Below are 20,785 nucleotides of genomic sequence, written 5' to 3'. Positions count from 1 at the left end.
CCTGGGCGGTACTGAACTGGCCGTCACTAAACTAATCGTCCTGATTCTGGCCGTCACCAAACTGGTCATCTTGGTTCTGATCGTCCTGGTTCTGATCGTCTTGGTTCTGATCATCACCAAACTGGTCGTCTTGGTTCTGGTCATCACCAAACTGGTCGTCTTGGTTCTGGTCATCACCAAACTGATCATCCTGGTTCTGGTCATCACCAAACTGATCGTCCTGGTTCTGATCGTCCTGGTTCTGATCGTCCTGATTCTGGTCATCACCAAACTGGTCGTCTTGGTTCTGATCGTCCTGGTTCTGATCGTCTTGGTTCTGGTCATCGCCAAACTGGTCGTCTTGGTTCTGGTCGTCGCCGTTGCCAGTGTCGTCGCCGTTGCCAGTGTCGTCGCCGTTGCCAGTGTCGTCGCCGTTGCCAGTGTCGTCGCCGTTGCCAGTGTCGTCGCCGTTGCCAGTGTCGTCGCCGTTGCCAGTGTCGTCGCCGTTGCCAGTGTCGTCGCCGTTGCCAGTGTCGTCGCCGTTGCCAGTGTCGTCGCCGTTGCCAGTGTCGTCATCGTTGCCACCGCCCTCAGAGACGGTAAAGCGAACGCAGTCGTCCTGGGCACCTCGCTGAGCAACGGGCATGATCACGGGTTGGTGATTGGCTGCAGACGCCATAGAACACAACCTGTAGTTACCAGCGGGAAGACCCCCCTCGACATCTGCAGATAAGAGACCCTGGCCGTTGCCAGCGTCATTGATGCCCTTGAAGAAGACAAACTGCTGAGGGTCCAAAGGTTGTGTAGGGTTCAGATCGCCGCCTGTGTCCTGCACAGTGACGTGTGTGTGGCCAATGATGTTCCCGCCGCCGTCCAGATCTTGAGGCGCCGAGTAATAGGTTGTATCGGCATTTGTGAATGAACCAGGGGCAAAGTTGAGCATCTGAACTGAGATGGTGAAGTCAGTGTCGGCTGGTAGATCATCGCCATTTTGAGGACTGGTAAAGACGGCGGCAACCATGCGGTCGACAGCGGGGATGTTCCCCATGGCTAGACAGTGTTAACGTCTTGACGGTAATAATGGAAACGGGACGTACGGATTCCATTGCAAGAACCACCCTCTTTCTGCTCGCCGTTGGTTAGATCTTGGCCCTCGCAGAAATTGATGAAATTAGCATCGTCACTGGTATGGGTTAGCCCGCGCTCTTGGGTAATGCGTTGATTGGGTATTTCTCACGTCGCGGATGCGGTCTGCCCGTCCGCAGCACCTCCGTCCTGCTGCGAGCCCTCCTGGATGACGTCTCGGTTCAAGGCTGTTTCGCCGCCGCCGCCGCCGCCATTGCCACCGGTATCCCCCCCATCGTTATTCTGGTCGTTGTCGTTTTGGCTATCATTATTCTGGTCGTCATTGTTTCGGCCACGGCCTCCTCCGCCACGGCCGCCTCCGCCACGGCCTCCGAAATCACGGCCTGAGGATTGATCACCAAAATTGTTACCAAACTGACGCCTCTGGAGAGCGTGCGCGAATGGGGACTTTCTGCGAATAGTGGCGGCGTCAGACAGGGTAGAAAGAGCCACAAGGGCTACAATTATTCCTTGAAAATGCATATCACGTCGGTCAACTCAGGAGGTAGTCAAATCTATCCGAGCAATGAGAGACGGTATGACTTCGGAAAGGGGGTTTCAGCCCGTTGGAAAAGCAGTGTGATAGAAAGAGCGGGTCTGGCAACAAACCAAAGACAAGACTGGTTTAAAAGGAACGAATGTAAATCCCACTGCCAGCGTTAGGAAGAGAGAATGAGATGGTCGGAGAGACAGTAGAATGGAAACATGAAGACGAAAGAGAGAGAGAGGAGGGGAGGACTGAGAGCAAAATAGTCTTCGTTTAGTAGATGACTCGACCCAAGGGCTTCGCGTCTTTCAAAGAATGTGAGACGGTGGTCAGGGGCATTTCAAACCGGCCGAGACTCACGGCCGACATTGGATTCATGACGTTTGGAGAGTGTGACAGTTGACCCGGGCGGCCGCGGCGCCGCCCAGGCCGAAGCTGGAGAAAAGCTGAAGAGGCTGGGCTGGCCTACGGAGCTCAGGCCAAACGCGGAGAGCCGCAGCTGTGCTAAGTCTGGCGGTTACAGGCTCCTGACACAGATCATCGCTAGGGCAGGACGCGCACTAGCGCGTATCGGAAAACTCAGTTGAGACGGAGGATGGAGACGCCAGAGGCCTCAAGGGGCTGTTCTTCCGTATGGCGCTTTGCTGCAAAATGTGGTTGAGAATGGCAGAGTGGAAGTAATAATAGGTGGTGGAGCTCCGGGAGTCGCAGAATGCCGCGAGATGGGGATGCCCGCGGTTTCGATCGGCCAATTGGGGGGTTGCTGATGGCGCTAATCAGGCAGTTAGCGTTTCGGCTGTGCCCACCCCATTGATTCTCCAGCTGCATAATACATCACGGAATGCTTCAGGTATGTCTGGCCTACCTATCCTAGTCTCCTCGATAGCATCTTTGACGCCCGAGTTACCACAATCCCATCGGCCTTAAACACCTTCCATGGCGCCTGTGCTACCTACTACTAAGTACCCAGTACTCAGTGCTGGGGTGCCCAGCCTATCAAGTAGCAGGAAACCGTCGAAGCCTATGTCAAAGAAGGCCTTGCATTTGAACTGCTATGCATACCTAACCAATAATAACGGGGTGTCATTTTGATACCTTCGGCCGCTCGGCGCTTATGGAGGCCATGGGGTACCTCGCAGACTCGTTCCACACTTGATACATCGTATTCCATGCTCACACGGGATGTGTTTGGATGTTGGATTTGAGCCCTTGGCCGAGGAACCCAAAGTGTCAGATGGCCTCAGCTCAATCACCAAGCCTTTTCCACCATCATGTCGCAGGCTCACAACTCATCTTCCACATCGCTCTGAGAACGGGTCCCATATTCACTGGCAATACGATCAAGCCAAGCCGCCATCCGAAACCCGGCACGTGCAACCTGCTTCTCGATAATAGGGCCAGCAGCCTCGAAATAATCTCCGCCGAGCTCTTCGCCGGCAATGGCTTTGGGACCCTCGGGAAGGACTGAGTTAATGTTAATATTAGAGGCTCGCGGGTTACTGAATTCGCCGAACTTACCATGCGTGCATACATATGCATTGCACTCCCTGGACCAGGCGAGGGCTGTGCTAATGGGGTCGTCGAATTTCAAGTCCTTCAGCCAGACCTTCTTCTCCTCGGCGAACTTGCCGTCGGCGATTTCAACCGCCAGCTCGTTTGCCCACTTCCGCGCAAGGGGGTAAGGCTTGCCGCGCAGGCCTCCGATCCACTTCTCCGCGATAGAGCTATCCCAAATATGGTGCAGATTATACTTTCGCCCGTCCCACTGCACATAGATGCGATTCCCTCCCAGGGCCACATCCTCATTGTGGAGGGGCTGGTGGAGGTCGCCTATGAAATGAATCACAAACTTCGCAGCCTGCGCGCGTCGCCACGTGGGCAACGCAGCGTCTAGCGACTGTTTGGTGTAGTTTGCCAGAGCACTGATGACACAGCCCGACTCTTTGCAGTCACGCTCATAGTCGACGTTGCACGATTCGGGCGGGTTATCGTGGGCGTCGATGAAGTGGAAGTTCTTGGTGAACCGGCCCCATTGAGTGTATCGGATTGAGTCGGCCCAGGTAGCAACACCTGCTAGGTAGTCGGACTCGTCATTTTGTAGAAGCTCTTGGAAAAATGCCTCGGTGGTGTTCGAAACAAAGTGACTAGCGATGAAAGCAGTGGTAATGTGGCCGAGACCTGATGATGGAAAGTCAGCGCAGCTCTTGCAACCCGAATTTGGGGCTTTCAACATACTTCCCCAAGCAACGGCAGAGGGGACCGACAGGAGTCCAGCGACCAGTGCACTAGAGAGCTTCATGTTCTGGTGTGCGAATAGTTGAATAACTCGGAAGATATCGCTTTGTTTGGCGTATTGGGGTAAGACAGACAGAAATCCGCGGATGCAAGAGTCTGAGCCAGACAGAGGCTACAAACGCGTCAAGACATAATGTTACGCGCCGAGGACCATGCTGGATGGATTCATGTGGCCATCCGATCGACCGTGGCGGTCAGCTGGTGTTGCCAGCATGTGAGAGTTGCTCGAGGAACGGAGCCTTGATGGCGAATCAAAGGCGGATTGAAGCCCCACGTAAAGTCTACAATTGGGCTTACTCCGTACCAACCATGGCATTTATTGGGAGCAATGGGTTTGTGCAACATAAGAGAGGATTTGTATAGTGGCATGATGTGCATGATATTAACACCGGAATTGTGTACGGAGTACGGATTCTATTATTACTTGTGGACTGACCAGAAGCAACAAAACGTTGGACGGTGCCGTGCCGCTCTGTCTCACTGGAAAGCGGGACTTGAGATAAGCCTTGGTCCCCACGGCCCACGCCAGCAAACCTTGAAAAGTGCTAAGTAAGCTGGGTGACGTCGCTTGGTCCCTTATATCCATCAACTGGCAACCGATTACCTGTCACAGACACCGCAACCAACCATGCATAGCTGTGGCATTCCAGGAACCCTCACAAACATCACCAGAGGCGAAATAACAAGGCCAATATGCGTAGGTGATGACCAGTATACTCTACCAATACAATCCGTGCTTTATTAGAGCGCTTTTCGGAGGCGGTTGGGATGGCGGGGTCCACGGGTGCATGACTCCCCCACACCGGCATGCCTGCACTGACACATCAGTGGAGCACGGAGACCTGCGAAAGCCTTAGCTGGCCAATGCAGGACAATCTTTTCCCAATCATCTCCCGCGATAAGGAAATCGCCCGTGTGACTTGACTTGCTTTCGCCCACCACCAAGCTGCGTCCGCCTCTTTGTTCTCTCCTCACTTCCAACCTCGACCGGCACTTGACCTCGTCCCGTGAGCTTGCTCAAACTCCTCGGTCGGGCTTCCGAGCTCTTGCTTTCCTCTTCTTTTCTTGATCGCATCTCCCCTAGCTCTGCATCCGCCCATAGCGACCAGTTGTCGACATGGCTTCGTTCGTCGTCCAAGCTGCCATATCTGTGGCGTCACACCCGCCACCCGTCACCTTGGCATTATCCGGAGTCTTTGGAAGTATTAGCCTTGTTGCCTGGATATGCGTTTTGGTATGTCCCATTGTTGCAGCATTTTTTTCTCTTTTTTTTCTGGGTATTCTAATGGTGCTGCTGTAGATTCCGCAACTGTTTGCCAATTTCAAGGCCCAGAGCGCTGATGGCCTGAGCATGATTTTCCTGATCGTCTGGCTCCTGGGCGACGCGACCAACCTCATGGGTGAGTCCCCTGCAGCCACTTTGCCTCCTCCCTGAGACTCTTATCAGCTTGCGACTTTGGTTTCACTTCCCTGTCTCATTGGATTTCGTGTGGGTGTCGATACACGAAGGCCTCACTTTCTTGGCACGTGCTATAGACGATGGACGGGACGCTAACATTGACCATAGGCGCCCTCCTCACACACCTGGCACCAACCGCCATTGCGCTTCCCAGCTACTTTTGCCTGGCCGACCTCGTTCTTATCACGCAATGCGCTTACTACAACACCCGCAACAAGCACAGGGCAGAAGCGCGAGCGCGCCTCGCGCAAGCCGAAACGCCGGAGGTGTCTGAGGACTCGCCTCTCTTATGGAGGCGGGACAGCTCGTCCATTGCGCCAAGTGGTTCCCCGACAAAAGCTACGGCGGTACAGAGCGAGGATGAGACTCGGGACTCGAATTCGTTGGCGAACAACGCGCTTAGTCTGGTCGCTGTCTACATCATTGGGACAGTCGCATGGTTTATCTCTTATAAGGCTGGGGCGTGGGACGCAGATGAGCCGGCTCCAGATGTTCCAGAAGAGGCCAACAACCCTCTCGAGTGGGCCGGCCTGACTCTGGGCTACATCAGTGCTGTTCTCTATCTCTGGTGAGCCATTGATAACGACCTGGGCTCGAAATAGTGGAAGCTAACAGAGTTTTAGCGCCCGCCTACCGCAGATTTACAAGAACTACAAAGAAAAGTCTTGCGAAGGTTAGTTGTGCTGGCATGGATGGGAAGATCCCTACTGACATTTTCTAGGGCTGGCACTACTCTTTTTCATGCTCTCACTCACCGGAAATCTGACCTACGGCATCAGTCTCGTGGCTTACTCGCAGGAGAAGAAGTACCTTCTCAATGCACTCCCCTTCCTACTCGGATCGCTTGGCACCGTCATCGAGGACAGCATCATCTTTTTCCAGTTCCGATTATATTTGAATAACAAGAGGCAACCGGTGATCGAGTAGAATTCGCGGTTGTTTGGGCGGTGAGGACAGCCTTGTCTGCCCTTGAACGCTAGGATACGGTATGACGTTGGATGACATCGTACAATTGGACTCTTTAGGTGCATGGGTTGGCGTTTGGTGGTACTACTCCGGTTGTTAGTATATAGGTACGATGGTTAGTAGGTTACTACTATGTGCGTTTGAGATGCGGTAGCGTGGTGGTTTGGATGTTTGCAGTTCGGCGCGTTTGCATAAGTAAGTAGGTAGTTTGCTAGCATTTCCCCCCCTGCATTTACGTATATTAGAGGTATTACAGGGTTCCTTACACGGGATGCAACTGATTTAGAACCAGAGACTACATTCATTGTACTATTCCCTCCATGCACTGAAGAATCTACATAAAAGAGGGAAATGTTTCAAGTACTGCTGCTACTCCGTAAATTCGCACATCTACGTACCAGGTAATCGTATTAGTACACGACTCATGAGTCTTGCCCCTCGGTGGGGCAACCCTCTGGTCTCCGATCGCGGGGCACTGGTGGGTGGTCCCGCCACAATTTGCGCAGCAACCTCCTCAATATTTGTTTAACACACTAGAGGAACGTATAATCTTCGATTACCTTTATTTGGGATCTATTACACTTTTCTGATCCAAATCAATCATTATGGCGACCCAGTTTCCCAAAAAGAAGTGCGGTAAGTGATTGTGACTACCCTTGCCGCTGACCAGCATCGTCGCTCCCGATCTACCTAACTCTCCAGCCGCAGTCATCTCTGAGAGCATACTCTGACTGACAATGACTATCGTTAGGCGTCTTGGGATGCACTGGCTCTGTTGGCCAGCGCTTCATTCTCCTCCTTGCTCAGCATCCCTCCCTCACCCTCCACGCTATCGGCGCCTCATCGCGCTCCGCTGGCAAGAAGTACCGCGATGCCGTCCGGTGGAAGCAGGCTGCCCCCATAGGCGCCATCGGCGACATGGTCGTCCGCGAATGCAAGGCCTCCGAGTTTGGTGACTGTGACGTCGTCTTTAGCGGCCTGGACTCGGACGTTGCTGGCGAAATTGGTATGTTTCCTATAACTCGTCCTCCCCGTGATGGGCCATAGGATAGATAGGTAGTGGTGGGAATGTATGAACAGAGAGACTAACACAAACGGTACAGAAATGGAGTTTGTTAACGCCAATATTCCCGTCTTCTCAAACGCAAAGAACTACCGCCGCGACCCTCTTGTTCCCCTCGTCGTCCCTACCGTTAACCTCCCCCATCTCGATCTCATCCCGCACCAACGATCCGTGCGAGGCCTGCAGAAGGGCTTCCTGGTCTGCAATTCCAACTGTGCCGTCATCGGCCTGGTCATTCCTTTTGCCGCTCTGCAGGCCGCCTTCGGTCCCATCGACAAGGTCAGCATTGTCACTATGCAGGCCGTCTCCGGTGCCGGCTACCCGGGTGTGTCGAGTATGGACATGATTGACAATGTCGTGCCCTTCATCAAGGGCGAAGAGGACAAGCTCGAGACTGAAGCGCGCAAGATCCTAGGTAGCCTCAATGCTGAGGGCACGGCGTTCGTCGAGCAGGAGAGTCTCCGTGTCTCGGCGGCGTGCAACCGTGTCCCCGTCATGGACGGCCACACGGCCTGCGTGAGCCTAACTTTCGCCAAGCAGCCCCCGCCCTCCCCGGAGCAGGTCAAGGATGCTCTGCGCAAGTACACGACCCAGGCTCAGGCCCTGGGTTGCCCTTCGGCGCCGGAGCCCCCCATTGTCGTCTTTGACGAGGACGACCGCCCGCAGCCGCGGCTTGACCGCGACTTGGGCAAGGGCTACACTGTGAGCGTAGGCCGCGTGCGTGAGGACGAGGCAGGTATCTTTGACATCAAATTTGTCGCCCTGAGCCACAACAGTAAGTGCAATTTGTGACCTTCAAAGCAAGAGTAGTGCATGCTAACTCTTGAGTAGCTGTTATTGGAGCGGCTGGCTCTTCTATATTGAACGCCGAGGCAGCAGTCCTAAAGGGCTATATCTAAAAAAGAAGAGGCTGGGCTGAATTTAGCAGTATAGACAATGTTGGCGTCCAAAAGAATACACGTCCTTCCAGGAGGTTATGCCAGCCATCTAGCTTCATCTCGTTAATAACACTGGAAGCCAACATACAACAACAACAACAACAACAACAACAACAACAACAACAACAACAACAACAACAAAAAAAGCCCAAGTCATATAAACTTTCAAGAACATCTATTCGTATCTGATAGATATAGGCATTCGCCCGAATATTGTGGCAGATTGAGGCCGCTTGCTACTCATGTTCGCCCGCCCATCACAAATCAAAAGACCCCCCCCGTGGACGCCCGCGCATATATATAGTAAAAAACAACATTAGTAGATATGTTCGAGCGAGGGTAAGTCAGTCATCCGTCTCGTATCATCCATTGAATGCTTAGCATTGCTCTCATCCACAAGTACACCCAACGCATCGCCCCAAACCATAGAGAACATAAGTCGGATCTGGCGTAGCCTGAATACTTGGCTCTGTGAGTTATTGCCAGTAAAATATCAATATTATTATCGGTCTCGGTCATCAGGTGGTGGTGACCGGGTGTGTGATCGATAACCGAAGGTGCTCGGCCACAGGTGGTTCAGCCATCTATCCTGACGGCTGGACCGGTGTGGTTCCTGAGGCTCTGGTGATAGAATCCCTCGTTCAAGGTCAAAGTCATGACCACGTGAGCCAGAAGCCTCCGCAATAGTCTCGTCGTCACTATCGTCCTGGTAAGGCTCGTACCGGGGGCTCGATGAGGAGCCGCGGGCGAGGGATCGGACGACATCGCCTTTGCAGATAGGGCATGTCCGCCGACGAGTAGTGAGCCAGGGTGTGCTGGATACCCCGTTAGTACAAGGGGAAATCACTAGCCACGTGCATGGAGGGATACTTACATGCAGTCTGCGTGGAATTCGTGACCACAAGGCAGACTCATTACGCGGCTCACACCATCAACGTACTCTTCCAGGCAAACTACACATTCAACTTGTCTCCCCATATACTTCTTCCATTCAGTGGAGAAGCCTCCGGAACCTTTTTCGTGCCCTCGTGTGCCATTTCGTGAGGATGACCGACCCGCCGGGCTCGGTAAGGGGTTGTCACTCTCAGGGATCCCTGTGGTGGTCTGAGACCTAGGTCGCGAATGAGGTGGACTGTGTTGTAGAAGGGGTGTGGTTGGCGAGGTGCTTGAAGGTGAAGGCTGCCGAGACGATGGGCTAGGGGACGCGGCCACAGTATGATAGGTCCGTACGGGCAGGCGTTCTACTACCGACTTGGGCGCTCTCCACCTCCTCCGGCGGATTCGGGCACGGATAATCAAAAGGGCGTAGACGACGGTCAGAGTCACTAAGGGGCTGATGACGAGGACAAGCAGAGTGTCGAAGAAAGGGCTGGCGCTACTTGTTGGCGTGATGGTAACCCAAAGTCCTTCATGCGGCCCGAAGTCGAGAAAGTTGGGGGCGGTGAAATCATGAGCCCCATTCTCACCCCGCCGAGACGTGTGTTCGGTCACAGCATCCTTGTCATCGCGGGAGCCAGAATTCTTGCGAAGCAAGGCGTAGCCATTTCCAGGACCGCCCTGCTGATTGCCCCTAAATCCTTTGGAAAGAGCCTTATAAGGATTAGATTCGCCACTATTAGAACCTGTGGTCTTTTCCGGGCTACCAGATTCCCGTGCGTTCTGACCTCGCGATCGGGGCTTTTCAAGCATGTCGGGGTCTCGCCAATCATGCACGCCGATGATAAAGTCGTCGTCATCAGGCTTGGACCCTGGATTTGATTTACCCATCTTCTCACGAATGGCCTTGTCTTTCTCGTCGCTCCAGTCGTCGACGAGGATCCAGTCTAGACGGCCGCTGCTTGGCGATCGGCTCTTCTCGTCCGTAGGACGGAACGGCTGGCTCCACCCGAACAACCTCGATACCCAAGTTCGCTCTTGAACAAGGGGGGATGGGACCATCCATTCATTTGAAGAAGCAGAACGTTTTTGTTTGGGAGGTCCTCTAGTAGTCTTTGCGGGGTCTGCAGTTCTCTTCGAAACCGAACCTTGGTTCTTAGCTTGGTTGGTGCGCTGCTGAACCTTGAGGACGGGATTGCCGTTCTCATCGAGGGTATCTTCAATGAAGCTTCCGGGCTGAGTCAAAGACGACAGGAGCTGGGCTGTGGTTCGTGCTGTGAATACCGAGGGGATAGTGACATTATCCACATCCTCTCCGTGAGCAAACATCTGAATCAGAGGCCCGCCCTTCTGGTTGTCACCCACAATGACGGCAATAGCACCTCTGCGCTGGGCCCACATGACCTTTTCTAGAAATCCGCATCCGCCGCGCATCAGGAGGACAACTTTGCCATCGATCTCGGCGGCCTCTTGAAGAGACTGAATATCAGCGTGATGAGACGAGGATTCGTGGCGGCGGCCGAGCAAGCCGGTAAGCTCCTCGTGTAGATAGTCATCGGTACCATCATCGACAGTATGTATCGTTTCCGTGTCCCCATTCATCGCAACTCGGCTTTTTCTATCGACGAGTATGCCTCCATCGGTATTTTTTGAATAGCTCGCTCTGCGTTGTGATGTAGTGACACGGGGCTCGGTGACGGTCCTGAGGCTGTTCCTCAATGACCTCCTCGTATCCTCTCCATCCCAGCCGGGGAGATCACTGCACCCCAACTCACCCTCTCCATCACGAGTGTCTTCCGTAAACCCGCTCCCAACCCACAGCTGGCCACTTAGCCCCCTTGTAGCCAATATAGGGCCGAAGGCAGCCGGGCGGGCAGCAAATGATGTGCTGTTGTCATCGGTCAAGCTGATGGCAGCATTTGGAGGGAAGAGCGAGAACGGTGTATTGTAGTACATGAAGCTCCATACGGATTTCTTCTCGGGCTTAGCCTTTGGGGCGGTGCGATATGTCGAAGGGCTAGATCGAGCTGCGGATGTAATGGCACGGCCGACGAGAAAGAAAGAGGAGGCGAGGAAGAGGACGAGGATGGCGATCCGAGGCGGCCGCATCTTGATCGGAAGGGTCGGCGTTGATACGTATGGCCGTCGTGGGGTTGGGGTGAAAGGGATTTGGTGTTGCTGCTCACGGCGAGGATGATGATGGTGATGGCGCCGTAGATGGGTATGTTAAATAAACAAGTTAAAAGCTCAGGGCCATTCACCTCACCGCGACGCAACTGTCGGCCGCGGCCGATCGATGAGTGTCATGGACCCTGCCCACCGAACGAATTAAGGTTCCGGGCGGTCAGAGGGAGCGCGGTGGCGGGACAATCGCAGGGAAGACGAGACGGTAGCGGGGAGGACGCTAAGAAGGCGAGAACGGGGGGTATAAGGTGTTGAAATGACAGGGAAAAGAAGATATCATCAAGGGACGCAAAATGAGACAAGAGAGGGGCGGGCGAGCAGATCAGCGAAGAGGAGGATGAGGATGATGAGGAGGATGAGGAGAAGGAGGAGATGGATGGACTGATGGACGACGGTAGTTGGGGTGGTGATCAATGGAGGGGCGCAGCGCCCAGGTGGAGCGAGTCTTGACTCTCGAGCTTGGGGCCCTGGGCTGCTGGGACCTGGGGGGGCGGCAGCCCACTGTGCCCAGCGCCTCTGGCCTTCTATCCGTAATACGACCTCTACTGTCTGTCAGGCTGTCAGTGAATCCACTGAGTCCCAGATCCACCGTCTCCGCTCGGCTCAAAATGGATCCAAAGCTGGAACCCCAGCCCACCTCAGTCACAGTGGGTGCTGGTCACAGGGCCACATCCACTGGATCAGCCCATCGGAATTCCTTGTGGGCGCAATCCCAAATCTGGGGAACCGTTGCCCAGCTCTTCTTTTTATCATATCCAGTTTATAAGTTCCCAGTTATTTTCGTCACCTAACAGAGTGAGGCTAGCGGGATTCTATTCTGAGGTGCCTCCCCTGCAGTGTCCTTTTTGACGTCCTCAGATCGTGTTACGACGATTTGGACATGTGTGACAAGGTGCTGGTCGTCGTCGTTTTGACCACCAGGCACGAGGACGGCACGACGGCAAGGCGGCATTTTTGAACACTTAACGCTGCAACGGTATCAGGAACTGGACAACCAGACACCAGTGACAGGATCACAGGCCCGCCAACCCCTCACAAAGATGACTGTCTTTTGCCCGGAAGCTTGACGCCGCTCTAGACCACACCCCACGAGTCCCATTGCATAGCTGTGTACCTGTCCCTTGTTGCCGGATCTTTGGGCTTGGGCCCTGTTCCAGGCCATCTGCCGAGCAACGGTGAACTGAATGTTGCCTGGTGATGCTTCTGATGCTTTGTTCAGGTTGGTGCGTGACCCCTCACGTCACTACGTCTTGGCATCGTTCCACCAGGAGGGGCCCATCTTGTCGCCCAAGATACAGGTGCACCGAGTATACCTACCTAGTCCTACTACTAGTAGTGCTTCGTACCATCACTAGGTGAATCTGGCAAGGTATCTTGGTTGTGGCCCAAGATTGGTTCGTTCATGGTGGGGGAGACATATCAAAATCCCACCAACTTTGATTCTGACATTGCGAAGTTCAATTGCTTGGCCTCTCTAGCTCAAGTCTTTACGCTATAGTGCTGATGGCCAAGGCTGAGTTTAGGCACGGGCGCCTTCCTTAACGTGGGTCTCGATCTCTGGGCTCCACAAGGGTGTGTCAGTAGGTGATATCTACCTGTGGTGCCCTCTAGATGGGAAATCCAGCTTTGCGGTTGATGGAACTCCAAAACGGTGATTGTCGCTGTCCTTTGCCATAGGGACTGTATTACATCGGGACCATGATCAAAGGCTCAGACATTAGTAGTAGTAGTAGTAGTAGTAGTAGTAGTAGTCTACAGTAAAAAAAACATGATAGAGGGCCATGATGCATATGATGATACCTAACTTCCTACGATGCTCCCGTTGTCCGCCCAGGGCACACAGACCCTCCCCAGTCGGTATGGCGACAAAGTCGGGACATAGTCCGGGGTTCTAAATAGATTCCATATACCATATGTACCAAGAACTTAATACTGAGTGATCAAATGCTGGTTACAAAGTACCGGCACCGGGCACAGTTTAGACTGGTATAACCAAGATGTCTACTCCGGTCCATCGGCCAGCCCCACACCGGCCGTGTCGGCCTTGTAACTGCTCGTCTGTCAGGTAATTTGGGTAATTTCGAGCCCAATCAATGTCGTCTTCAAGTTTCAGTTTCGTATGTTCTCTTCTGGTCAGATAACAATTAGTACTTGTGAGCGGGCTACCGAGTTTTAGAGACCCCAGGGCTGTCCGTAATTAGATAGCGGCCCAAATGTCTCGAAGAATGTGTGAGTCTTATGGACAGATGGTTTCTGGTCCCCTGGACTGATATTAGTTCCGTGGTAACAGCTTTGGTTGGAGCGATACCTCAAAGGGAATCTTGCTTACACATAGAAGTCTGCGGACAACTAGGCATAAATGCCCATCAATGTCCATCCATAGTTGCTATAGAGATATGGCATCTCTATTAGAACCATATTCTCGCTGTGGATGAGTGCCGATAACATCCATTGCATTCGCTGACATACTGACCGCGGAGCAGCCGCGATAGATCTACACTAAAGACAGGAATTGTTGATGGTAGGTTACGATGAGGGCGATGTACCTCTACAAGGAGAGATAGACTATGAGCAACCATTGTGCAACCCATGTGCTTAACCGTTCTATCTAAGAGGGGTGGAACACAGTTGAGATAGTATAAACACTTACTTTGAGGCGTCGAAGCTGGGAGCCATGGTGTTGTCGTTAGGGTCGGGGAGCTCCAGACACATGCGGCTAAGGCGTTTACGAGTAGCATGGACCTAAGTGATATATACGGACCGTGGCAGGGGGCACAAGAGGACACGAAACTGCTAGATAATAACAATATCGATCAGTTTGAATCTTGTTCAGGACTTGTTGGTGCCCAGACTGTCTACGTTGAGCGACAATCACTAGACGAGGGGGGGGCACCATACAGTTGGGTGTTGGGTACCTATATAAGCCGATAAGTACAATGGTTGGTCGAATATGCTCTAAATGCTGTCGTGTCCAAGAACCTTGTCCTTATCCCACTCTCGCTTCTCTCCAACTTTGGACCATCTCACATCCTCTTCAGATCCCCCGCCGCCTCCTTGTATCTTCTGGATATCGTTGTCGACAAATCCTGGTGACCCCATTCGCTGTTCCTGGTGTTGCCGCATCTTCTGTCGATCTCTATATGCTTCAACTGCGTCGCCCCAGGAGTTTTCATCTTCACTATCTATTTGAATGTCTAACTTCGGGTCGTATGTGTCGGAGAACCGTCGGTCAATACCTGATGACCCGGCTAGAGCTCCTCGTCCGCGGGGCTTGGGCGCCGGCATCGGTCCTATCAGACCGTCGGGTGAGTCGAAGTCCTCGGCATTATTCTGTGGTAAGGGCGGCGGTTTAGCTGCTTCTTGTATCGGTGACCGATGACGATGCCTGGTCCTCCTCTTATCGTCGTTCGGTGAGCGAGACCTCCGGCGGCGGTCAGGAGACCTGGACTTCTCGCACTTTCGGGCGCTCTTTCTCCTACTCCGTGATCCGTTGTGGGAATCGGCGCTGTCATCCCTCCTCCGTCTTGATGACCTCTCGGCATGTCCACGGATCTTACGCTCTTCGTCCTGATCGGCTAAACGGCCGGGATGTTTTCGACTGTCGCGGGTTTTGAAAAGGTCCTTATCTGTCCTAGAATTCCGCATGGTTTCGTCGTCTCGAGTTTCTCGCCTCTTATCGTCGCGTCTGCGGCTAGATGTATCCCCATCGTCCCTTCTCCGAGGCTTCTTTCCCCCAAGAATAGCATGAATGTCGCCCATCTGTCGGCGCCGAATGTCTCGCGTATTGGGGTTCGTCTTTAGCCGTTTGGTCTCCTCTGCGTGCTCAAGGCCCTCTAGCCTGGCTTTTGACTCGGCCGCCTCTTTTGCTAGAAGGTTCTTGTTGTGGGTGTTGGTATCCTTGATGATGTGGCGAAGGAATCTCGTATTCGGCTTGGGCATGTTGACCGGCCTGGGAGTACGTCGTCAGCGACGAGGCGCGCGGACGGATAGCTGACGGGGAGCCTACTTCTTGTCCGAGCGGAAGGCCTCCATCCCCATGGCCGAGTATTTCAACGAGCAATCCTTTGCATCCTTGGCCAGAAGATCGGCCACGTATTCGTCGGTGAGGATGTCATTGTTTGACATGGTAGGAAGAGGTGTCAAGGCGTCAAACTCAAGTAAACATATATATTCTAGAGGCTTGTAGTTGCGCGATGGAGATGTTGACCCAAAAAAAAAATGTTGTGATGTAGTGCGTTGTTTGTTCGTTGGCAATTGTCTGATGATGACTGAAGTCAAGTCGCTGCCGATCTACGGTACTCAGACAAGTGCCCCACTAAACCATATCGGGTTGAATGTAAACACCCATGTTCAATTCTACCATGACTATCGTCGCGTTTTCAGAATCCTCCTTCTTGAACTTCGTCAACACACCACGATTACGACCTGGCCCCATTGTTCGGAATCTTGAGAGCACTGCAGAATATCTACGATATTGGACTTCTTACATCTCAATTTCCAGCATGGACTCCGCCAAGACGGCCAAGGTCCTCCAGTCCCTGGGGGACCTGCAATCCCACCAAATCTCCATCATCAAGCTCAGCGAGCCCATCTCCAGCACTGCATCCCAGGACGATGCCTCCCGCCAGCAGCGAACCTCAGACGCATCGAACGCGTCACTCGACGCTCCCACTCCCGCTAGCCTTGACGCCGACCTGGCGCACTACAAGGAGCTCTTCGCCAAGTTGCGCTTCTCCTACGTCGAGCAGGTCACCAAGGAGAAATTCATTCGTGCTATCGTCGGCGACCCGCCCCTTATTGTCACTATGCAGGAGAACCTCGATCTCGAGAAGGAGAACGCGGCAGCCAAGTCGGAGCTCAAAGCGCTGAAGCTCGAGGTCGCTGACATGGTCGGCGAGCTGGAGAGGAGGGGCCGCGAGCTGAGCAAGCGATACGAGGGTGTGAAAATCGAAACGGCGAGGCTGAGTGATCTCCCAGAGAAGTCGCTGGAGCTGGAGGATCGGATCGAAGAGCTCAAAGCGGAGCAAGAACTGTTCGGCGTCGACCCGAACCTCAACCTACCGCTGGCCAAGACTGAAGAACTTGTGACACGGCGTAAGCGTGAGCAGCAAGAGCTTTCGCGAGAACTAGAGGCACTTCAAGCAAAAGTACCGAGGAAAAGGAAGGAGGCAGAGAGACTGCAGGCCGAGCTACAGCCGCTGGAGACGAAACGGCAGAACGGCATAGCAGCAGCAAAGGAAGCACAACGGAGAAAGGAGGCTTCGCTGGGCGGCGCGGCTGACGACCTGGAGCAGCGTGCCCGTTGGTGGAGAGCTAGCGAGAGCGTATTGAAACAGGGTTTAGACATCAAGGGGTGAAGTATCGCGCGGATGGGCTTCGGGAGTTGTGGAAAGGCGCCAATTGGGACTTCATTGGGTGATTTCTGAAAGCGAGGCGTTTGAGGACAATATTGACCTGATTTTGAGTCTAGAACAATAGGTACGGAGGGATTGGCAACCAGAACTAGCACCTGAGCAAGCATCCGCATTGTGTTTCCCTTGGCCAGGGTGTCTAACCAGCGAATGCCCTGTGGTGTATTTCTCCATTCCCTCGGGCCCCTGAGGGAGTTGCCATTGTCAGTTCATATATGGGTTCGGTTCACAACACATCATAGCATCTCTGTGACCATATCCAATACCCTAGGTCCAGAAACCCCTAATTACTGCCCGGATTTCGATGCCCGGAGCCATGAAAAACCCGAGAACTACGGGCTTCTCGGACCTTCCGAGCGCCGTCCCCGCTTTCATAAAGCTGTTTTATGGATTCACGGAGATTGATTGATGCCTCAAACACGTTGCCAGTGCCGTAACGGGCCCAAAAACCAGGCCGGCTTCTCCACCAGACCTGATACAGCGGGCTAAACACCAAACACCTTGCTGTTCACAGGGTCGTTTTGCACAAAATTCTCGGATAGCGGAGAAGCCGATGAATACGCGGGAAGATCCGCGTCTTGTTTATACCGTCGCGCGGTATTCGGGACAGACACCCCCCGGGGCCCCAGATTGGCAAACGACATGGGGATTGCCAATTGGCATGATTTGGGGACACGCGCCTCCCAGAAGCCAGCCACATCGAGGCCAAGACCTTCCTTGGCTGGAAGGCGTGGATTTAGCACTGGCTGTGTCATTTTGTCCATGGATCGTGCGCTGGGATAAGCTCGCTTTCGTGTTGCGGTTGATTTTCCGAACGCGAGAAAGCCTGGTCGCATTCGCAGGGGTCATCCTGAGCTGGCCGAGAGTTATCCGACCTCTTGAATGCAAACACACCATGTTATGGAGAGATAGACGTTGATCTCTTCATACCTATCGCGGCTGCTGAGAAACAAGTATGTCGGCCTTTTATTGTCGCTCCTCGAGCCCGAGGTAGAAACCCTGGTTGCTCTAGACGACGCGATGAATCCAGTCGCTTCCACCAGTCTGTCCCGTCTCTCTCGATGATATCTTGCATTGATCTCGGCGCTCTTACATGGCCAGGACCTTATTGGGGATTTTAGAGGTGACGAGTCCCGTCTTCATTGTTGAACTCGGACATGGTCTAGGCATACAAAGCACTTGCAGCGTCTTTGGTTCAGAAACCGAAGCTTCTTCGAGACCCGATCCTTACACCATCTGCCGGCGATTATAGATGGGAATATCTTTAGGAAAGCTGCCTTGTAACCGGTGTACTAGTTACTGCACGCCTAGGATTATTGACTGGCCCGACTATGTTGCCCAAGAAACTACCTACTGATGATCTTCCCAGTATAGGTAAATGCTACCTAGTACACTGAATACTGCAGGGTCCGTATTCTATGCACTACTAGTAGCAGGAATGAGCGGCCCATTTTTATTTCTCTGCGAGCATATGGATAGCTCAACCTGCGTAGACGTCGACTAGGATGTTATATGGTATCAGTTCTGATGCCCATCTACCTCATCTGGTAGGTGGCGTAGAAAGGATTGACTTGTTCTTTCACTGTAGGGAATATAGAAGCTGCTGGTGGCAGTGTTTTGGAAGCAGGGGAAAGACGCCATGACTTGACGACGCTTAATAATACGTGCCCTTACAAGTGGTGTACTAAAAAGTGTTGTTTCTCGAGATAGAGTTGGACGAAATCCACCGAGTGAAGCCACCCACTATGCTTGGATGGACCATGACGGGATGCTTGCCAGCTGAACTCTCAGCGCGTACCTCCTCTAGTGCAAAGTTTGAGAGTCCGAGACAAACCTAGCGGCAAATATTAGTATCATGATGTCCTGTAGTAGGCTTCAAACTAACTCGCAAGCATATCAGGCATGACGTAGTAGATTGGGTCTAGCTCCACGAGACCTAAATGATTTTTATACCGACTCGAGGGTATCGCCAAACTTGATTTGCATCTAGTGATTCCGGACACCAAGGAGAGCGGACCTTTGTGACCTGGGAAAGTCTAGCTGTGTCAAAGTGCAGAGATATCCCATGGCTCTCACCCCAAGCAGGGGCTTCTTCTCAGACTTCCAACCGCTCCTACGATCCCCTTACTCTCTCGTTCACAGCTTCCAGCAAAGACGTTCACCACGTCGTCAAATGTCAAGCCAGGCCATGGAACCGCAGCCAGTGGAGGCGCCCCTCACCCAGTCGGCGACATTCCTCGTCCTCTCGGTCATCCCGTCGCCAACCGCTCTGCCAACCATCCGCTCCGCTCTCGCCAGTGTTCCGGATATCACAAAGAACATCTCCATACGCCATCCATGGGGGAATCTTACCTGTACAGTTGGGATCGGCAGCTCCATCTGGGATGACCTCACAGGCTCAGCCCGGCCGTCCGAGTTGCATCCTTTCCCAGAGGTCCGCGGGGCTAAACATACGGCCGTATCTACGCCCGGAGATATACTTCTACACATACGGTCGGAGCGCAGAGACTTGTGCTTCGAGTTTGAGAGGCAGGTCATGGACCTGCTGGCCGGGGCCGTGCAGGTGCAGGACGAGACGGTCGGGTTTCGGTACTTTGACGCTAGGGATCTTCTGGGGTTTGTGGACGGCACCGCCAACCCAGTCGGGCCTGCTGTGGCGGAAGCAGCCCTCGTCACTGGGCAGGACGATGCCGAGGCGGCTGGCGGGAGCTACGTTGTGGTGCAGAAGTACATCCACGACCTAGAGGCGTGGCGCTCTTTGGCGGTAGAGAAGCAGGAGGCCATCATCGGGCGGACCAAGCTGGACAACATCGAGCTGGACGACGCAGAGAGCGGGCAGCAACAGTCGCACAAGAGCCTGGCGACGCTGGAGGACGAGGCGGGGAACGAGTACGAGATAGTGCGGGACAACATGCCGTTCGGGTCACCAGGGGCGGCTGAGTTTGGGACGTACTTTATCGGGTACTCGCGTAGGCTGTGGGTGATTGAGAAGATGATGGAACGCATGTTTGTGGGAGATGTTCCGGGGAAGCATGACCGCATCTTGGACTTTAGCAGGCCGATGACGGGGACGGCCTTCTTTGCGCCGTCAGCTGCTCAGCTGTCTGGGCTCTCTTCTGGTTGAGGTTGTATAGCATATCATCTCGGCCAATCGATAACGAATTACTCAGTAGTCAGTATATTGGCGGCGGAACAATCTTTTTGCCTTCCCATGTTGTTAGATTTGTGCCAGATTCACCGACCGAGATGCAACGATGTTGTTGTGGGGGGGGTGGGATCAAGATGAGTCGACATGAGTCTTGGGCCAAACCTTTTGCCCAGACGAGCAGCCAATCAAACGAGGGTGTAGGGGACATTGGAAGCCTCGCATTCGCGCCAGTCGGGTCGAGCCACCTGACAAAAAAAAACGCGAGCGAGGGAAACGATCAATGCGAATCGCCAATCGGTGAATCCCACTCGGATGGTGCACCCCACGGCCAAATCGGCCGGAGCCCGCAAGCACCCCGAACGCCGATCCTGTGGGCTTGGCGACAAGCACTTATCCCCGACTCCCCGAGTCTTAGTCTGCGGTTGCTGGTCCCGTTGATGAAGAGCCCGACGAACGTTGGCTGCTGCGTGCTGGTCCGTCTGCCGCATTGATGGATTGCACTGCTTGTCGGCGACTTTTGGATCAGGGCCAAAGGTCCGCTTATTAAACTTGGGTGGACCGAGGGCGAGACTAGATGGGCTCAGAGATGGCTCAGGCCCGGTGGTCATCCCGCCGGGGCCAAAGGCTGCCAAGGGCTGACAAACCATGGTAAGCATTAAGCACTGAGACAGGCTCGTCGCTGAGCAATTATTACGAGTAGTCCTGGGTTAGTGGGAAGCTCGCTTCTGAGCTTGGTGTCGCTCGATTCCAGGTCTCGCTCCTCATGTCATTCCCCGCCCGAAAAGTTTAAACCCGCTGGCGAGTCGTACTATGTAACCATCAACCATCACCATCCGCTGAGCGTATTGCATAGA

At 53.6% G+C, this 20,785-nt stretch overlaps 8 protein-coding genes across 8 annotated transcripts; 4 read left to right on the top strand and 4 right to left on the bottom strand.

The window, feature by feature from the left end:
* Window positions 1-31: 31 nt before the first annotated feature.
* On the bottom strand, window positions 32-1,960 carry ACO1O0_005505 (uncharacterized protein; the record flags this gene model as incomplete). Its single annotated transcript, XM_083194926.1, has 4 exons — window positions 32-1,029; window positions 1,077-1,162; window positions 1,217-1,488; window positions 1,952-1,960. 4 exons carry the CDS (start codon window positions 1,958-1,960, stop codon window positions 32-34), a joined length of 1,365 nt encoding a protein of 454 aa, XP_083049839.1.
* Window positions 1,961-2,873: 913 nt separating this feature from the next.
* On the bottom strand, window positions 2,874-3,890 carry ACO1O0_005504 (phospholipase C/P1 nuclease domain-containing protein; the record flags this gene model as incomplete). The annotated part of the gene is made up of 3 exons (XM_083194925.1): window positions 2,874-3,055; window positions 3,110-3,769; window positions 3,827-3,890. The coding sequence occupies 3 exons, from the start codon at window positions 3,888-3,890 to the stop codon at window positions 2,874-2,876; spliced, it is 906 nt and encodes a 301-aa protein (XP_083049838.1).
* Window positions 3,891-5,003: 1,113 nt separating this feature from the next.
* ACO1O0_005503 (PQ loop repeat-domain-containing protein) lies at window positions 5,004-6,272 on the top strand (the record flags this gene model as incomplete). Its single annotated transcript, XM_083194924.1, has 5 exons — window positions 5,004-5,120; window positions 5,187-5,286; window positions 5,454-5,913; window positions 5,969-6,018; window positions 6,067-6,272. The coding sequence occupies 5 exons, from the start codon at window positions 5,004-5,006 to the stop codon at window positions 6,270-6,272; spliced, it is 933 nt and encodes a 310-aa protein (XP_083049837.1).
* A 644-nt stretch (window positions 6,273-6,916) lies between these two features.
* HOM2 (aspartate-semialdehyde dehydrogenase) lies at window positions 6,917-8,273 on the top strand (the record flags this gene model as incomplete). Its single annotated transcript, XM_083194923.1, has 4 exons — window positions 6,917-6,947; window positions 7,063-7,317; window positions 7,415-8,149; window positions 8,206-8,273. 4 exons carry the CDS (start codon window positions 6,917-6,919, stop codon window positions 8,271-8,273), a joined length of 1,089 nt encoding a protein of 362 aa, XP_083049836.1.
* Window positions 8,274-8,814: 541 nt separating this feature from the next.
* On the bottom strand, window positions 8,815-10,790 carry ACO1O0_005501 (uncharacterized protein; the record flags this gene model as incomplete). Its single annotated transcript, XM_083194922.1, has 3 exons — window positions 8,815-9,127; window positions 9,580-10,135; window positions 10,337-10,790. 3 exons carry the CDS (start codon window positions 10,788-10,790, stop codon window positions 8,815-8,817), a joined length of 1,323 nt encoding a protein of 440 aa, XP_083049835.1.
* Window positions 10,791-14,327: 3,537 nt separating this feature from the next.
* On the bottom strand, window positions 14,328-15,497 carry ACO1O0_005500 (uncharacterized protein; the record flags this gene model as incomplete). The annotated part of the gene is made up of 2 exons (XM_083194921.1): window positions 14,328-15,321; window positions 15,379-15,497. The coding sequence occupies 2 exons, from the start codon at window positions 15,495-15,497 to the stop codon at window positions 14,328-14,330; spliced, it is 1,113 nt and encodes a 370-aa protein (XP_083049834.1).
* Window positions 15,498-15,874: 377 nt separating this feature from the next.
* On the top strand, window positions 15,875-16,729 carry ACO1O0_005499 (uncharacterized protein; the record flags this gene model as incomplete). Its single annotated transcript, XM_083194920.1, has 1 exon — window positions 15,875-16,729. The coding sequence occupies one exon, from the start codon at window positions 15,875-15,877 to the stop codon at window positions 16,727-16,729; it is 855 nt and encodes a 284-aa protein (XP_083049833.1).
* Window positions 16,730-18,956: 2,227 nt separating this feature from the next.
* ACO1O0_005498 (Dyp-type peroxidase) lies at window positions 18,957-19,907 on the top strand (the record flags this gene model as incomplete). The annotated part of the gene is made up of 1 exon (XM_083194919.1): window positions 18,957-19,907. The coding sequence occupies one exon, from the start codon at window positions 18,957-18,959 to the stop codon at window positions 19,905-19,907; it is 951 nt and encodes a 316-aa protein (XP_083049832.1).
* Between the last annotated feature and the right edge of the window lie 878 nt (window positions 19,908-20,785).

The sequence above is a fragment of the Amphichorda felina genome (genome assembly GCF_050947745.1).
Source record: "Amphichorda felina strain 45539 chromosome Unknown scaffold_5, whole genome shotgun sequence".
NCBI lineage: Eukaryota > Fungi > Ascomycota > Sordariomycetes > Hypocreales > Bionectriaceae > Amphichorda > Amphichorda felina.
Note: the sequence above shows the minus strand (reverse complement) of the source record. Positions and strands in the feature narration are given on the sequence as shown.